Source organism: Haemaphysalis longicornis, unplaced genomic scaffold (genome assembly GCF_048455015.1).
Source record: "Haemaphysalis longicornis isolate Haplotype H1 unplaced genomic scaffold, Haemaphysalis longicornis Haplotype H1 scaffold_5, whole genome shotgun sequence".
In the NCBI taxonomy this organism is placed as follows: Eukaryota; Metazoa; Arthropoda; class Arachnida; order Ixodida; family Ixodidae; genus Haemaphysalis; species Haemaphysalis longicornis.
Genome location: NW_027526385.1, coordinates 177034508 through 177048781, shown reverse-complemented (window position 1 = coordinate 177048781; position 14274 = coordinate 177034508). Strand labels below are relative to the sequence as shown.

General features: G+C 48.4%; 1 protein-coding gene across 1 annotated transcript in view; it reads left to right on the top strand.

The window, feature by feature from the left end:
- LOC144138836 (uncharacterized) overlaps nucleotides 1-14274 on the top strand; it is a 50584-nt gene that overhangs the window by 14661 nt on the left and 21649 nt on the right. The window contains exons 5-8 of the mRNA XM_077671326.1: nucleotides 464-588; nucleotides 3898-4126; nucleotides 7302-7380; nucleotides 10859-11026. Coding sequence (XP_077527452.1) covers nucleotides 464-588; nucleotides 3898-4126; nucleotides 7302-7380; nucleotides 10859-11026 — 601 coding nt within the window. The remainder of the gene's footprint in view (nucleotides 1-463; nucleotides 589-3897; nucleotides 4127-7301; nucleotides 7381-10858; nucleotides 11027-14274) is intronic.

The window sequence follows — 14274 nt, the reverse complement described above, 5'->3', positions numbered from 1 at the left end:
GTTGGGGGCAAAGACTTTTAAAGGCACTCAAGTTTCCACAAAACATCTGTTTGCGTTGTTCAAACCCACCCTGGTCAGGCATTGTATTTCGGTGCAAGCTGGCAGGTTAGGCTCCTGGCCTTGCTTTTTCTGATCTCGAAAGGTAAACAACAGCCAGAACTGTACTAGAGTCCAGCGCAACCTAAAGGTCCCCAGGTGGTCACAACCGATTCATAGCCCACTGCTACGACATGCCTCGCTGCCCACATCAGGTTACGGCGTGTAAGGCTTGAATTGAAACTTTTCTTTTTAAAGCACAGCTTTACATGCCCTTCTCTCGGCCTTTCGAAGCAGCTTGTGGGAAATTGAGGCGCATCCTCAATTCAGAACAATGACTCTAATGGCAATGTAAACATTATTGAGGGCATCATTTTACGCCGATTCTTCCCACGTATGCATGGGACACCTCCTCTCTCTACCACAGGCGAGGTGCTGTGGTATGCACACGATCACGGAGGTCGCCTTCCGGGTCTGCAGTCCATCTCGGACTTCCACGTTGTGCCGGACTGCAATGGGGATGGGCTGCCAGACCTGGTCATCTCACTCCAGGTGATCCAACGTGTTTGTTTGAGAGTGGCTGGCTGCTTTTCATGTCAAAATAATGCGACTTAACCAAGTATTCTGTTTCAAAGTTTACAAAATATGTCGAAAGTCACAGCGACAAGAAAAGCAATTCACAGAGAATCAAACAAATCCTCCTGAACAAACACAAGCCAGATGGAGTGATTGTGAATCTAAGTGTTTTGCACCTTTGTCCATGAACCCCACTGATGGGTCAGTGATCATAGTGGTGGTGGTGGTTGCAAAACGTTTATTGAGCTTAAAGGGAAGGGGTATAAGGGCGTGGTTAGCCTCCTAAGTCCAGGAGGCCTCTTGTCTGGGCTGCCTCCAGTGCGTGCCGCACCAGGGCGACCTGGCGCTCCGGTGCGGAGCTGGTCAGCTCGGACTCCCACTGCTCAGGGGAAGAGGAGGGGTGGGGATGTGGGTGTTGGGGGCAGGAGAAGACGAGGTGGTAGGTGTTGAGAGGGATGTGACAATGTGGGCAGTCGGGTGGAAAGAGAGAAGGGGAAATGTGGTATAGAATGATGTGGTTAAAGTAGGTTTCGGTCTGTAGTCGGCGGAGGATGTAGGCCTGTTGGGCGGTGAGGGAAGGGTGGGGGGGCGGGTATCGCCGTCGGGAGTTAGTGTGGTGGGAGAGGATGGAGTTGTACGTGGGGTCGAGAGGTGTCAGGGCTGCTGGGTCGGGGGGTGGGGGAGTTATTTGGTCGAGGCTAGGCGAGGGAAGTGCCCGGGTAATGAGTGCGCGGGCTGCGGCGTGGGCCACTTCATTCCCTGCCAGGCCGGAGTGGCCGGGGGTCCAGACAATGGATAGGTCAATGTCTTCAGGGAGGCGTTGAAGGAGGTGAATGGCTGCTGGCGGGGCGAGGCCGGCTTTGTAGAGGCGGAAGGCTTGCTGTGAGTCGGTTATTATGGTCAGGTAGGGTTGGTGGCAGTGGGTCAGGGCAGCGTGGGCGATGGCGAGGGACTCGGCGGTGAGCGTGGGGATGTGGCGGTAGGAGGCCGCGGTGGGGAGGCGGCCCTCGTTGTTGAGGACTGCAATGGTGGTGCTGTGGCGGGTTGAGGACTGCGCTATGTCGGTATAGCGGGTGTATAGGAAATTTTTTTTTATCTCGAACACTTGGGAAATTTTACAAGTTTCCTGTTCTATATTTCTTTGCAAGATGCTCACTCCTTCACGTATGAAACAGCATTTATTGCATTGCATTGCATTGCAAGATTGCTTTCCATGCCCGATTTCAAATTGTTCAGATTTTCTCCGAGGCTGTCATTTATGCAATGCCCCATCCATCCCACGCGTGACTGCCCGTGAGCTTGATTTCCTACACAGAATTGCTAACAGGTTTTTCAAAAGTCCTAGATAGTTAGAGTGTTCTGCTGCTTATAGCACTAGCTCTTCTTTTTTTTTGGTTCTCAAGCCGGCAGATGTACCTAATCTCCAGGGATGCCGAGAAGAAACAATGAGACCTTCAGTCAGCAGTCAGTGACCTGTGTCCTGTCGTCGTGCTCAAACAGTGCAGTTTCTGTTCAGTTCCGCTCAAGGTGTAGGCAGTGTTCACCTTTTAGTTTGTGCTGGCTGTGTGCATGGTTAGAGCCCTGTAACGTTATACTACAGTCTAGCCCATTGTAATGATACCGTTTATAACAATGTATCGGATATAACGATGAACAGCTACGGCACAGTCCACTTTTGCATGCTTTTTGTGGTAAAATAGTCTGCTTATCACAATGCTGCAGTGCTGTGATATCGGATATAACGATTGAATGCAGTTACAGCGTGCACCAAAAATTGCGAACTGGCGCCGGCTCCCTGTGCCGACCATGCCGGTGGCACGCGTCGCGATGTGCCTCACATCGCGTCCACCCCTTGGAAAACGATTTGACTTTGCCACTTACAAGGAAGCAAAGGGAGGAGGGGAGCAGTTTTCCTTCTGAACACCCCTCCCAGTGCTACCGCTTTGGCATCGTGCCAGTGCCACTTGCTCGCGCGTTTGCCTGTTGTGTTACGTGCACACCACTTTGAGTGGGTGCCTCTTCAAGTGCCTCCATTTTTCCGTTGAGGGGATGTCAGGGCCGATGTTTTGGAAACGTCCGAGTGCCTCACTGAAGAGGTGATCTCCACACGGCGTTCCATCGTCACGGCGTAACCCAGACGCTTCGAAAGCCAAGTGGGTGGATACAGTCATAAGGGTTCATGACTCATGAAACCGCTGGCGCTTGTCATGCATCTCGTCATTGTATAGCGCAAAGAAAACTGCCGGTACATTTGAGGCAAAATATATGTAATTAACCGGCAACGCCCACGTTCATTTAGTTAGGAACGCTCCTTGGGTTGGTTTTTACGATAGCAAGCGAAAAAACGTGGCACTGCAACGCCGCCACATGCGGGAGAAAAAGGCGAATCACGTTTAAAATATTACGCAAAAAACTGCTCCGTCAGGAACTATCCGAATTTACAAAGGAACGCACGCCGATCAATGAACGCCTGCGCAGCTCCCCTGCCGTGGTTTGAACTGTGGCGACACCGACCGGAGCGGGCGGAAACTATAATGGCAAACTGTTCGCATGGCGACGCAGTGAAACATCCCCCTCGCGAGGGGCACGATCAAATGCAGAGCATTTCCGGGGGCGCACGACGTTAAGTAGTTTGCGTTACATTAATGTTGTTGCACTTGTGGCAACTGCTGACGAGAGAGCGCTCGTCAGCAGTAATTTGAATGAGTCAAGGATATAAGGCGCGTTCGTAGCCTCCCATTCTGTGTCGGCTTTGTGGCGCAGTGGGTAGAGCACCATGTACATTGCGTTCCGCCCGCAGGGTCGAGGGATCGAAACCAGGCGCCGGATAGTATTTTCTTTTATATAGTGTAGGGGGAGGTGTGCGGACTACGACTACGGACGTCAACGCGGGTGACATCGTGAGTTACTGAAATGCTCTGCATTTAAAAGCAAGGAGAAAAAGAACAGAACTCCCACTGGCAGTTTCAGGCAGGGGACGCACGAGGGGGGAAATTTGAAATGCATTGGGTGGCATCAGTGAGCGGATAACGGCGCCACAGCCCATTATGACGAATCACTGCTCTGCACTTCTGACAGCTTTCACATTGAGTGGAACGGCTTTGATTTTTTTTTTTTGTTATTGCTTAGATCATTTGTTTGGAGCTTGCGAGGAAATTGGCTTGACTGTTATCAGGACACAAAGGTCTTTTTAAAAAATCCTTTATGGCCCTTGAAGTGTTTATTATCTCGGGTAAGAAATTGCATGCAGAGCAGAAAGTAGCTGTGCTGCCCCTTTGCTTGCAGTTGGAGAAGCCGAGCACCGATCTCTTGACGGCGTCAGCGACAGCCCCGGCCGAGCGGATGCTGGGGCTGGTGTCCTACGAGGACGGCCGGCTGCTGGCCAGACCCCTGCCGCTCCCCGCGTGCCGCACTGTGCCCCGAATCATGGGAGCCCTGCAGCACGGCCCCAATGGCTCGGCGCCTCACAGTGGGGTGGACATCCTCATGCACTGCCTCACCGAGGGCAGCAAAGGTCTCTTTCCACTTACAAACTCTCTGTGGGGGGATGAAACTGTCTATCCTCACGGCAGCCGTGAGATTTACTGTCAGAGCTTTCTCATGATAGTTGCCTCTGATTGGCTAAGCACGTTGCCCGGAAGGTGGTCCCGGCTGCAGCAGCCACTTTTCTGATGGAGGCAAAAAGCAAAAACGCCCGTGTGTAAGAGATTTCGGCGCACGTTAAAGGAGCCATGAAGAGAAAACACAAGTTTGGTTCATTCAAAAGATTGTCTCGTTAGAATCATACTGACACCACTTTTAACGTAAACTTCGCTCAAATAAGCTACATAATTAGGAAAAACGGGAATGGTCATGCGACCCACCAGCTCATTTCCCGCAACAGAACCTGTGATGTCACATGGGCTAAGCTCTGCGATTGGCGGAGGCTGGCAGAAGCAGACGCAAATTCGGTAGAGCTTACAAACTAGACGAACGAGCGATTTGCGCTTAAATTTAGGGCACATTCTTTACAAAGCAATAGGAATGATGGGACAAACAGTGGAAGTTACGAAAGCACATGTAAACATAGAAGTACTGATGCGTTCTGCTGTTTGTACTGCGCACAGCATGCTTTGGTTTAGCTGCACAGCACTATGGGGCTTGGGGTTGTCTCAGACGACATTGGCCGATTGACGCAAGCAACGGTGTCTTACGTGACCCCATTTGTCAAGCGAGCACTGTTTCAGGGAACGAATATTTTCTCCCAGAACAAAAACAAGCCAGGTTTAAATGCGGGCAAAAACAAACCAAACGCTTGCCACGGTATGGTGGCGCCATCTAGGTTACGGAACGTAAAGAAACGCGGGAACAAACCAACACCGCTACAGGGTGGAGACAACCTTTGAACGGTCCCGTGCCGCCGCAATTGGGCCAAAGGGGTCAACGCGTTATTCTTTTCGTTTCCCACGAGACCTAGCAACGCGAAACAGACAATATGATTCAAACTTCTTCAGTAAACCGCGTTGCGGCGATAATTTTAGCGCGGTTTTGACACAATGACTTGCTTCGGCGGCGAGCGAGCAACCGAACATGGTGGCGCCAGCGTTACGTGTCTCTACCCTGTACGGCGGATGCGTGAATGAAGGTACTCTAGGCTGCAGAGCGGTCGGTTCCCGTGATGTCACTTGGGACCACGAAAACGCACGATTGAGCGGGAAAATCAAAATTTTAACCTAAATTGTTTAATTTCTCAGTGAATAAAGCACCGTTTGCATCCGGACAAGCGCTGGGGGCACTATAAAACACGAAATCTTTCGAATAAAACCAACTTGCATTTTCTCTTCATGGCTCCTTTAAAGATCCCCAGGTGGTCGAAATCAATCCGGAGCCCTCCACTACGGCACGCCTCATTGCTTGCGTTGTGTCAGTATGTTAAACACTGCAATCAATCAACATTGCCCGGAGCTTTGTTGGGACACAGAAATTCCACTCCTACAGCTGTGTGTGGTCACTGTGGCATAGTACAGTCTTTGTCGAAATTTTCTACGCCAAGGCTAAAATTCACAGGCCACAAAAAATTCAATGCGCAAGCTTACATGTCGAGCGAGGCTGAAACATTTTATGCCGGAAACCTAGAGAAAACACTTTTCTCTCTTGCTTTCATAAAGTCATTTTGTAGAAGTTAAAGGTTGAGCTTATTCTTTGAATTCTTTGTGGTCCGGAAGGCTTTGGTTTGGCCCAGAAAATGTACACGAAGACTGTACCTGCTTTGAGCAGGAGTACTCGCGTTCGAGTCTGGCATAGGGGCATTGTTTTTATTTTTTTAGCTTTCCAATTTTTTAAGCTTTCATTCACCCTGATCTTGTCAGCATTTTTTTTTCATGATGATTATTTCTACAAATATATGGACACGCAGAACTTCTGAAATGGGTTTGGTTTTGATTGAGTATGGGTTCTGGTCAGTGTAGTTGGGCTGGGTTAGGTTTGGTTCATTCCAGTTAGGCTGTATTTGGGTTGGTTGTGTTACTTTAAGTTGGGTTTTGTTAGTCTGGGTCTGAATAAATTAGGTTGCGTTAGGTTAACTCTCACGCTCACTTTTGTCACCTGAATTATATGATTGGTGCCACACAGGACTGTCATTGGTTACATGTGCCAAGTGGAGGTGAATTCATGTCTGTTCAGTTTACTTGAGGTAATATCATTCAGCTACTGTCGTGAGAATTTCCCAACGGGAATTCTCACGGCTGCCAGGAGAATAAATAGACACAGCCTGAAACCTAGCAAAGTATGCTGTCAGGCTAGTTAGTATGCCATACTCTAACAAAGAACAGCACGATAAGGGAGAGGGAACAACAAAGACAACAGAATGAGCGCTTGTCCTGTCATCTTTCTTGTCCCCTGTTCCTTGTCACGTTATCCTTGATTTCGCTATGAGCTCTTGGGGCTAGGAGAACATGGCACAGTCGAGGCAGGAATGAGGAAGATGTTACTAGGCGTGTTACTGGCTGCATTGTTTCCCCATCGGCTGCACCAGGAAAGCTTGGGCCCACTGCAACTTTTTCAGCATAAATGTGATACTACCTTTTTCCTGATCGTACTTATGTATTTCGCACTCTCCTGAAAGACGCATCGAGGGTCAGTGTTACTCTCCTAAAGCTCGTAGCATCAAAACACACCAGTTTCACCTTCAAAGTCCCACCCTATGCCTTTTGAACACAACCTTATGCCTTTTGAACTTTCTCGTTATGTAGAGTGGTATTGTTTCAAACAGAGAGCCTACGAAACCTACCTGCAGGATTAGAAGGTGGGATAAAAGCCAGGGGTGGCACGGGTACCTTTGTCTTCCCGCAGTCCAAAGCGGCGTGGAAGTTTTTATGACATGTGGTAAATGCTTGTACGTGACAGGCATTCGAAATCCTCTAGCAGCATCCACGTAATGCTGCAAGTATTCTATAAGCGTTTGATATCGAAGGAATTATGTCCTTTGGTGTCATTGGTCTTCTATCAAACATGGAAAGCAGCGCGATCTGTGGTGTCAGGATCCTGCGCCCTGTGAGAGGAACACTGTTGGCTTGGAATTCACTTTGCTTGACCACAAAGCAGTACACTCACAGACAGACTAAATAACAGCTTGGTAACAACACATTGTGGTGTAGAAAATGGGGGAAAAGCTGCTCTAATGCAGCCTGACTTCTGCCTTGTGTCCACAGGAGTCCTCCTCAAGGTGGCATTGCAAGAGCTGGCATCTGCTGACCGGACCGAGAACAGCAGTTCCCAGGTTATATGGAGGTGAGCCCATAATGTGCAACAGGTTTGGTCAATGGCAGCACTACAAGTGCTGGTAACACATATTGACGGGTTTTATTTAAATGCATCCACTCCAGTTCAAAGGTCTGCCATGCTTTCTATCCTTTCTGTCCTGGAGCGGAGTTCTCAGTTTTGTGCATTTTGTGTCCATATCGAAGTGTCCTTTCTGAGCGGGCTGCTGAACATAGTGCAGCACTAGCAAGGTGGGGTGTTGTTTTCCAGACACAACTCAGAATTCTACCCCTGGTTCCTTTTTCATAACACAGATTGGTAAGTTAGAGAAATTTTCCAGAACATTTAATGTACTTAATGTTTTATCCACCCCCATCACACCACCCACACCCTTTTGCAATAAAATATCATTTTAACTTAAAAGTTGCCTAAATCCGTAAAAACTGCACTGTCTTATCACTAACTTCACATCCCAAAATTTTTACAAAAATGACCGAGTGCAGAAGAGTAAGCTTCCTTCAAGTGTGCAGTGGTTCCTGTATAATGAAACACCCTGGTTTTTCTGTTGTGTAAAGACCAAGCGTGTGTTAATTACCCAGAGTTAACCTGGAAGCATTGCTGTATAAAAAAAACTGTTGCGTGAGCAGCCCAATGCCTGTTAAGGGGGGACGCGGCTTTCAACTTCGGAAAAATGACCAAAACATCGTTTTTTTGAAACCCACATATTCGGCTTCTATGTTTCCTATTCTATGCGTCTGCAAAGTTTTTAGGCTGAAAAGCGCCGCAAAGTGGCATAAAAAAATACTTTTGTCAGGCGCGGTGACAAACTATCAGCGCAAAAGGGCGAAAAAACGGCAATTTTCGGAGCGCTCTATCTCCGCACCGGTGCCACCGGGCGCGGCCATTTTGATATGGTTAGATCGGCCGAGCGATCGTCTTTCCGGTTCTGCTCGTCTCTTTTATCTTCGTTCATTCACAAGCACACGAGCGGCAGAAAAGAAACGATGCACAAACGAAGCTAGAAATAGATGCTGAAGCGCTATTGGTCCTCGGTCGGGGCGCGGAACACCGACCCTCCTGATTGGATGTCACGGGCGCAATGCAAGATGGCGGCCGCCTGAGCTGCGTAGCGAGCGGTTTGAGTTCATTTTCGCCGCTTCGCTCGGCCGAGTTTCTGTTCAATCTATGGCATTCAGCACGGACGTTATCGCGGTGGGAATGCCGGAGATAACGAGCCAGATTACGGGAAGTTGTGTGGCTCGAAAGGAGGAGGTCATCGAACGCTTCGTGGTGCGCGTGACTCTACCGTCGCCAGACCCCGGAGGGTGACGCGGTGTGCGCGCTTGCGATAACGGTTCGTGAAGTGAACTTTTGGTCGGGTTTGCGATGTTTACACGCTTAGTTATTGCTGTGTTTTGACTGTGGGCTCGCTAGCCTTGAGAAAGAAACGGTCGACGCGTGAAACGCTGCGGCGCGCACGGCATAGCCGACGCGCATTGGGGCAGCACATGACTGGGCAACCGGTTACGATTGAACGCCAGTAGTTGTAATTATTGCCTGCGTCGTTAGATTTAATCCTAAAAGCGACCTGACCAGCCATATCAGCTGTAATCAAAGTTCGATATGTCGCGGTAAGCGTGCGCTAAGATGCGCGCGAGCCATATCGCCTTTCTTGCGCAACGTTTCCCGTGCACTTGTAATTTTCATGCCAACAGGTTTGAGTTAGTAATATAGGAATAAAAATATGTTCTCCGCATTAAAAATGTACGTTTGTCGCAGCATTTAACAGTGATTTTTTAGTGAAATTATTGATTCCATTGCTCAGGGCATACTGGCTTTGCTGCGAGAAATATTGGATGCCTTGAATGTCAAAAGTAGTAAAAAAATATGCTCTTGCATTGAAGTTGGGAGTTATGCAGAATACTCTACCAAGCTTCAAAGTAGCTCATTTTCATCCTTGTGGTATGCAAACTTTTGGCAATGAACACCTGCACGTATCAGTACTAAGTTGCTGTGCCAGGCAAGATGATAAAACATAAAAAAGCCAAAAATGTTCAAATTTAAGTAAAAAAAATGCTTAACTTGTTGCCATGGTGACAACAGTGCAAAAGGAGGCTGTTCAGTGCGATACAGCCAACCAGCTAACCTACTTTGCATTGAAAGCCCATTGAAACCCATCTCCCCCTTCATTTGATCTGCAAAGTGGGGTATGTACTCTTCACAGAGGAGCTGAAAATGATATTTTCTGGAAAGAGAAAGGCTGTGAAAGGCACTCCAATTTCAAGGCAAGGCATTCCAGAAGCCCCATGTTTAAAAGGACATGAAAGGCTACAACCGTGACGACTTTTGATAAGTGAAACCTACGTTGCAACTTTGGAAGCCGTTTTCTCAAAACAGTTTTTTTTGCCACCTGTGTCGCTTGTACCAGGGATTTCTTTGTGACCGCTGGGTCTATTTTGATTCCGTTTCTTGCATTACATTCCTTGATGAACAGTTCAGGTCGTGACACTCTTGGTTTTCCAGATTTGTTTTTTGTGATTTTTTTATTCACATAATCGTTAACAGTCAACATGCCTATTGCACATTAACCTCTAAAAAAATGAAAACTAAAAAATATTGTGTTGTAAAAAAAAAATTCTAAAACTGTCACGACCTCGTCCATTCATTTGGGAATGCAAAGCACTTCGAACAAATTTTCTATCATGTTTTATAAGCCGCTCAAGCTCGGTACAAGCGGAACAGAAAGAAAATTTAATACATAAAAAAGTTTTCAGAATATTAGCTTGAAATTTTTATGGTGTTATCACGGAAGCATTTCCAGTTGCTGTGCCAATTTTCATCAAAATCCACAAAGAAATAAAAAAGTTGATTTTGAAAGCCACGTCCCCCCTTAAGTAAATGATCCAGCACTGGGAAAGAGACCTGATGCTAACGGAAACATGGTCCATGTAAGCAGCTGGCATGTTATTGAATAACTGACCCCGTGCTGCATAAATGAACCCATGCGGTGCATCAAGAAACCGATTCTCTTACAGCACTCACCAGGGTTCATAGTATTGGAAAATGTAAACATTACAGTTTTGTGCCCAACACTGTTTTCTGTATTGTTCCTCCAAAAATAGCTAATTATTTCCGATTACCTTGGCAATTAATTGACTGACTCAAAAAATAATGGCATATTTGAAATCAGTGGGGAAAAAAGCAGCAAGACTGAGAACTTTCACATAGCTTACTTGAAAAGAAGCTGTTCTAAGAGCTGTGTCCACCCTGAAGGAAGAACAGAAGAGGAAACTCGGGGGGCTGTTCTGGGTGGCTTGGTTTCACATGCCGTGTGGGTCCTGCCATTTATGCACTCGGCTTGGCTATGTGGCGCCATCTGCTAGTTCCTCTTGTAAGCCTTATGTGGCGCTTGAAGTGCCTGCCTTTAGTCAAAAGGGATCGGGACCACACGCCCACTTAGCAGTGTGTACTGAGCGGCTCTGGTCCTCCATGTCCCTGTGCTACGCAGCTGGGGCAAGGCCCCCCCTGCCCCCGACAGCCTGCGCCTGGTGGTGCTGCAAGGGGACGAGGAGCCCTCGGTGATCCTGGCCTGGGGGAAAGGGAAGCTGCTCAAGCTGGCCGGCAGCGCCTACAGCCGCCGGTGGAGCACCGACCTCAAGCTCGACTCGCCCATCAGGTGGGACGACGGGGGTGGCCGCACCGCCTCTCGTGTCACAGACGGAAACAAGAAAAAACCTTTGCCGCCCCTTCCTAAAGAGAGTTGAGAGAGGCTCAGAGCTGTCTCTCATCAAAAAAACTGCGTCAGAAGTGTGTACAAACCTTCGCTAAAAGTGCGTCCAGTCGATCGTCAAATATTTGAAGACCCAAATTGCAAGCGAAGAGCAAACGCATGCAATGATGTTTCGCGCACTAAGTTAATACAAAGGTGCGGCACACTTAAACACAGTTTAAACACAGTTTACACTTTTTGATGATTGATTGATTGATTGATTGTAGGGTTTAACGCACCGACGCAACGCAGACGATGAGGTGCGCCGTAGTGGAGGGCTCCGGATTAATTTTGACCACCTGGGGATCTTTGACATGCGCCAGAATCTCGAACACACGGGAGTTTTTGCTTTCCGCCTCCATCAGAAAAGTGGCCGCTGCGGCCGGGAAGCGAACCTGTGGCCTCGTGCTCAGCAGCACAAAGCTTACACTTTTCATTGCTCATCTGCCCCATGTGGCCTTCCTTGTTCTCCGGTTCGTCTTCTTGCCAGCAACTAGCACTTCTTGCTGGAGTGAATTACCCTCAGCAGAGCTTCATTTTTGCTGATGTGTCCGTTGTACTGGTCGCACGTCATGTGCACATTCACCTTGATCAACAGCATTGATTTTAGTATGGCCATGTGAAGGTGCGTCCTCTCGGCAGTCCACATCTTGTTCATCAGGGAAAACGCCCTTTTCACTGGTGCGTTTGTGCCTGGCAAGCATATGGCATACTCGACGATTGCCTTGATGTTGCTGCACGGTACGTCATTGGTCTCGAAGTGCTGAAGCACGTCCACCCACCGCTCCGCAACCAGTTTTTTTTCGCTCTTCCACTCCTCCAGCTTTCCGGTCATGAGGTACTGTGAAACGTTGCAGACCTTGTCAAATAAAGCATTCTCATCAATGGAGAGATGAGTGAACTGCGAGGTTATGGGCTGCTCACTTTTCTGCACATCGTCCCAAAATGGTGCTGGTTCGAGAGAAGCCCGAGAGAAGCCCATGAGAGATTACTTATCTCATCAAACTGGCTGCACCAATGCTCGAGGTACGATGCGCTGGTCTGGTAGAACTTCTTTGCAATGTCTGGTACCAATCCTCGTCACATTTCTTCTTCCTTGAGTGGCGTTATCTTTGAACGCACACTTAATAGCAAGAATGCCATCTGCAGCCTGTTCAGGGCTTTGCGAACTTCAATTGCAGTTTTTGCATCTCCTTCAATCTGCAACACAGTCGCCTGGAACATAGCAGCTAGCTTGGCTGTGTAGTAAGTAGAGCCACAGTTCTCCATACGCAAAAAATGTCTTGATCAGAGAGGGGCATATGTCTATCGACAAAAAGTATGCCTTCAAGGCCGGAAAGAGCTTGACAACTCTCTCAACAGCTGGCATCAGTGCCAACCACCTGGTCTTGCTGTAGCCCAGAAGTCGCTGGTACTCCACAGACACGAAGTCGCAAAACTTTTTGAACAATTTTACCCTCACTGTACAGATGTAAAAGTAGGAGTAGATGTTAACAATCACAGCTTCGATGTCACGTGGCAGGCAGTCAGCGGCAGTCCGGATGTTGTTGTGGATTATGTGTGCTGTGCAGCCAACCCCGATGATCTTGCGAGGCAAAGCATCTTGCATTCTTGAGAAGACGTTGTTCTTGCCATTCTGCGCGGCACCACCGAAGTTGCAGTTGGCATAGTCGGCACTAAAAGCAACCAGCCTCGGTGCAGTGTTGTTGGTTTCCAGCGCGCATTTTTAATGTGCTGGCTCACCATGATTGTAGTCTCACCAAGCAAGGGGTTGACATCCAGCAGCAGCGGATCATTATCGGAAGCACCTTCAAATCCTTGTGGTTCGATGCATCACAAAACACCGAGTTGAATTTTGCACCCTGTAGGCCAGCCTTCAACTTGTCTGCTGCGGAAGAAGCAAGCTAATTTAAAGCTATCGCTTCGGCCTTCGTGCGGGCGCAGGAAAACTTCCCGTCGAAAAGCTTCTGCAGTAGTTTCGAAATGCAGTCCATTGACCGGAAACTTTGGTTGTGGGCGACAGTGTGAAATGCAAACACACCCCCGAAAGCTGTCAGCTTCTGCTCCTTGTCATTAGCGTCTTCTTGCCTAAAAAACTTCGTCAGTACACAGGAAGAGGCAGCGGCTGGCACTGTTCGCCTGCGCTTTTCGGTCAAGCCGTCCACTGTGGGAAATAGAAAAGTCTGCTCCGCATTTATCGCAGTGGACGTCCTACTTTGTCTTCGTCTTCTTTACAAAGGGGAAGTAGTTCGTCGTTGAACTTGCCCGCTTCGACATTGTCGTTGGCGTGATACAGAAGCATGAAATCCAAGACCGCGTGGTTCGGTCCATTCAGCGTGACAAACCTCGTGGTAGGGTGAACCAACAAAGCACAGACAAAACACGAGCAAACGAGCTTGAGATCTGGTTTTGACTTGGCTTCGCTTGACTTTGGCTGATAGACAATTGTAAGGCAGGAAGGGAAAGTATGCTCTGTGTAAACTCTAAGATTTCACCAATGAAAGTAACGAAGAGCACACTCCAAAGACAAATCTCACATTTTTCCCAATTTCATGTTTCAAATCAAAGAGACGCGAGTGGCAGCTTGCAGGCACGATACGCTGGCTGCCCGCGAATGCGAACCGGCTGGCTATGGATTGTTACACGCCTTCCATACTTTCGGCCGAAAGCGGGACAAAACGCTGTCCCAAACTAGGGTGCCGGGACAGCGAGACCACAGCTGCAAATCCGGGACATGTCCCACCTAAATCAGGGATTTCTGGTCACTTTACTCATACTCAAGTGAATGTCACATGCTTGGTCCGCCCGCACCAAATGACAGGTGATGACGACTTGCTTACTGGTACACATCAAGCACAACAGTGCTTGTCTCCTTGCTGGTATTGCAGCGTTGCGACGGGCAAAAGCAAGGGAATGGACGGCATGGGTCAACCCATGCTGGCGCTACCACGACGGGGCCAAACAATACTGGCAGGCAAAGCAGGCACTTTGCTGCCTTGGCTGCAGAATACCCTTGTAGCATTGTTTTTGCACACACATTTCTAAACTCGGGGTGGGAATAACTTGAAAGGAAAGGAAACACTTGCGCTGTATTGACGACGTGCTTCATTATGTCAGTGAGGCGCATGTTGGCAACACACAAACGACGGCCATCC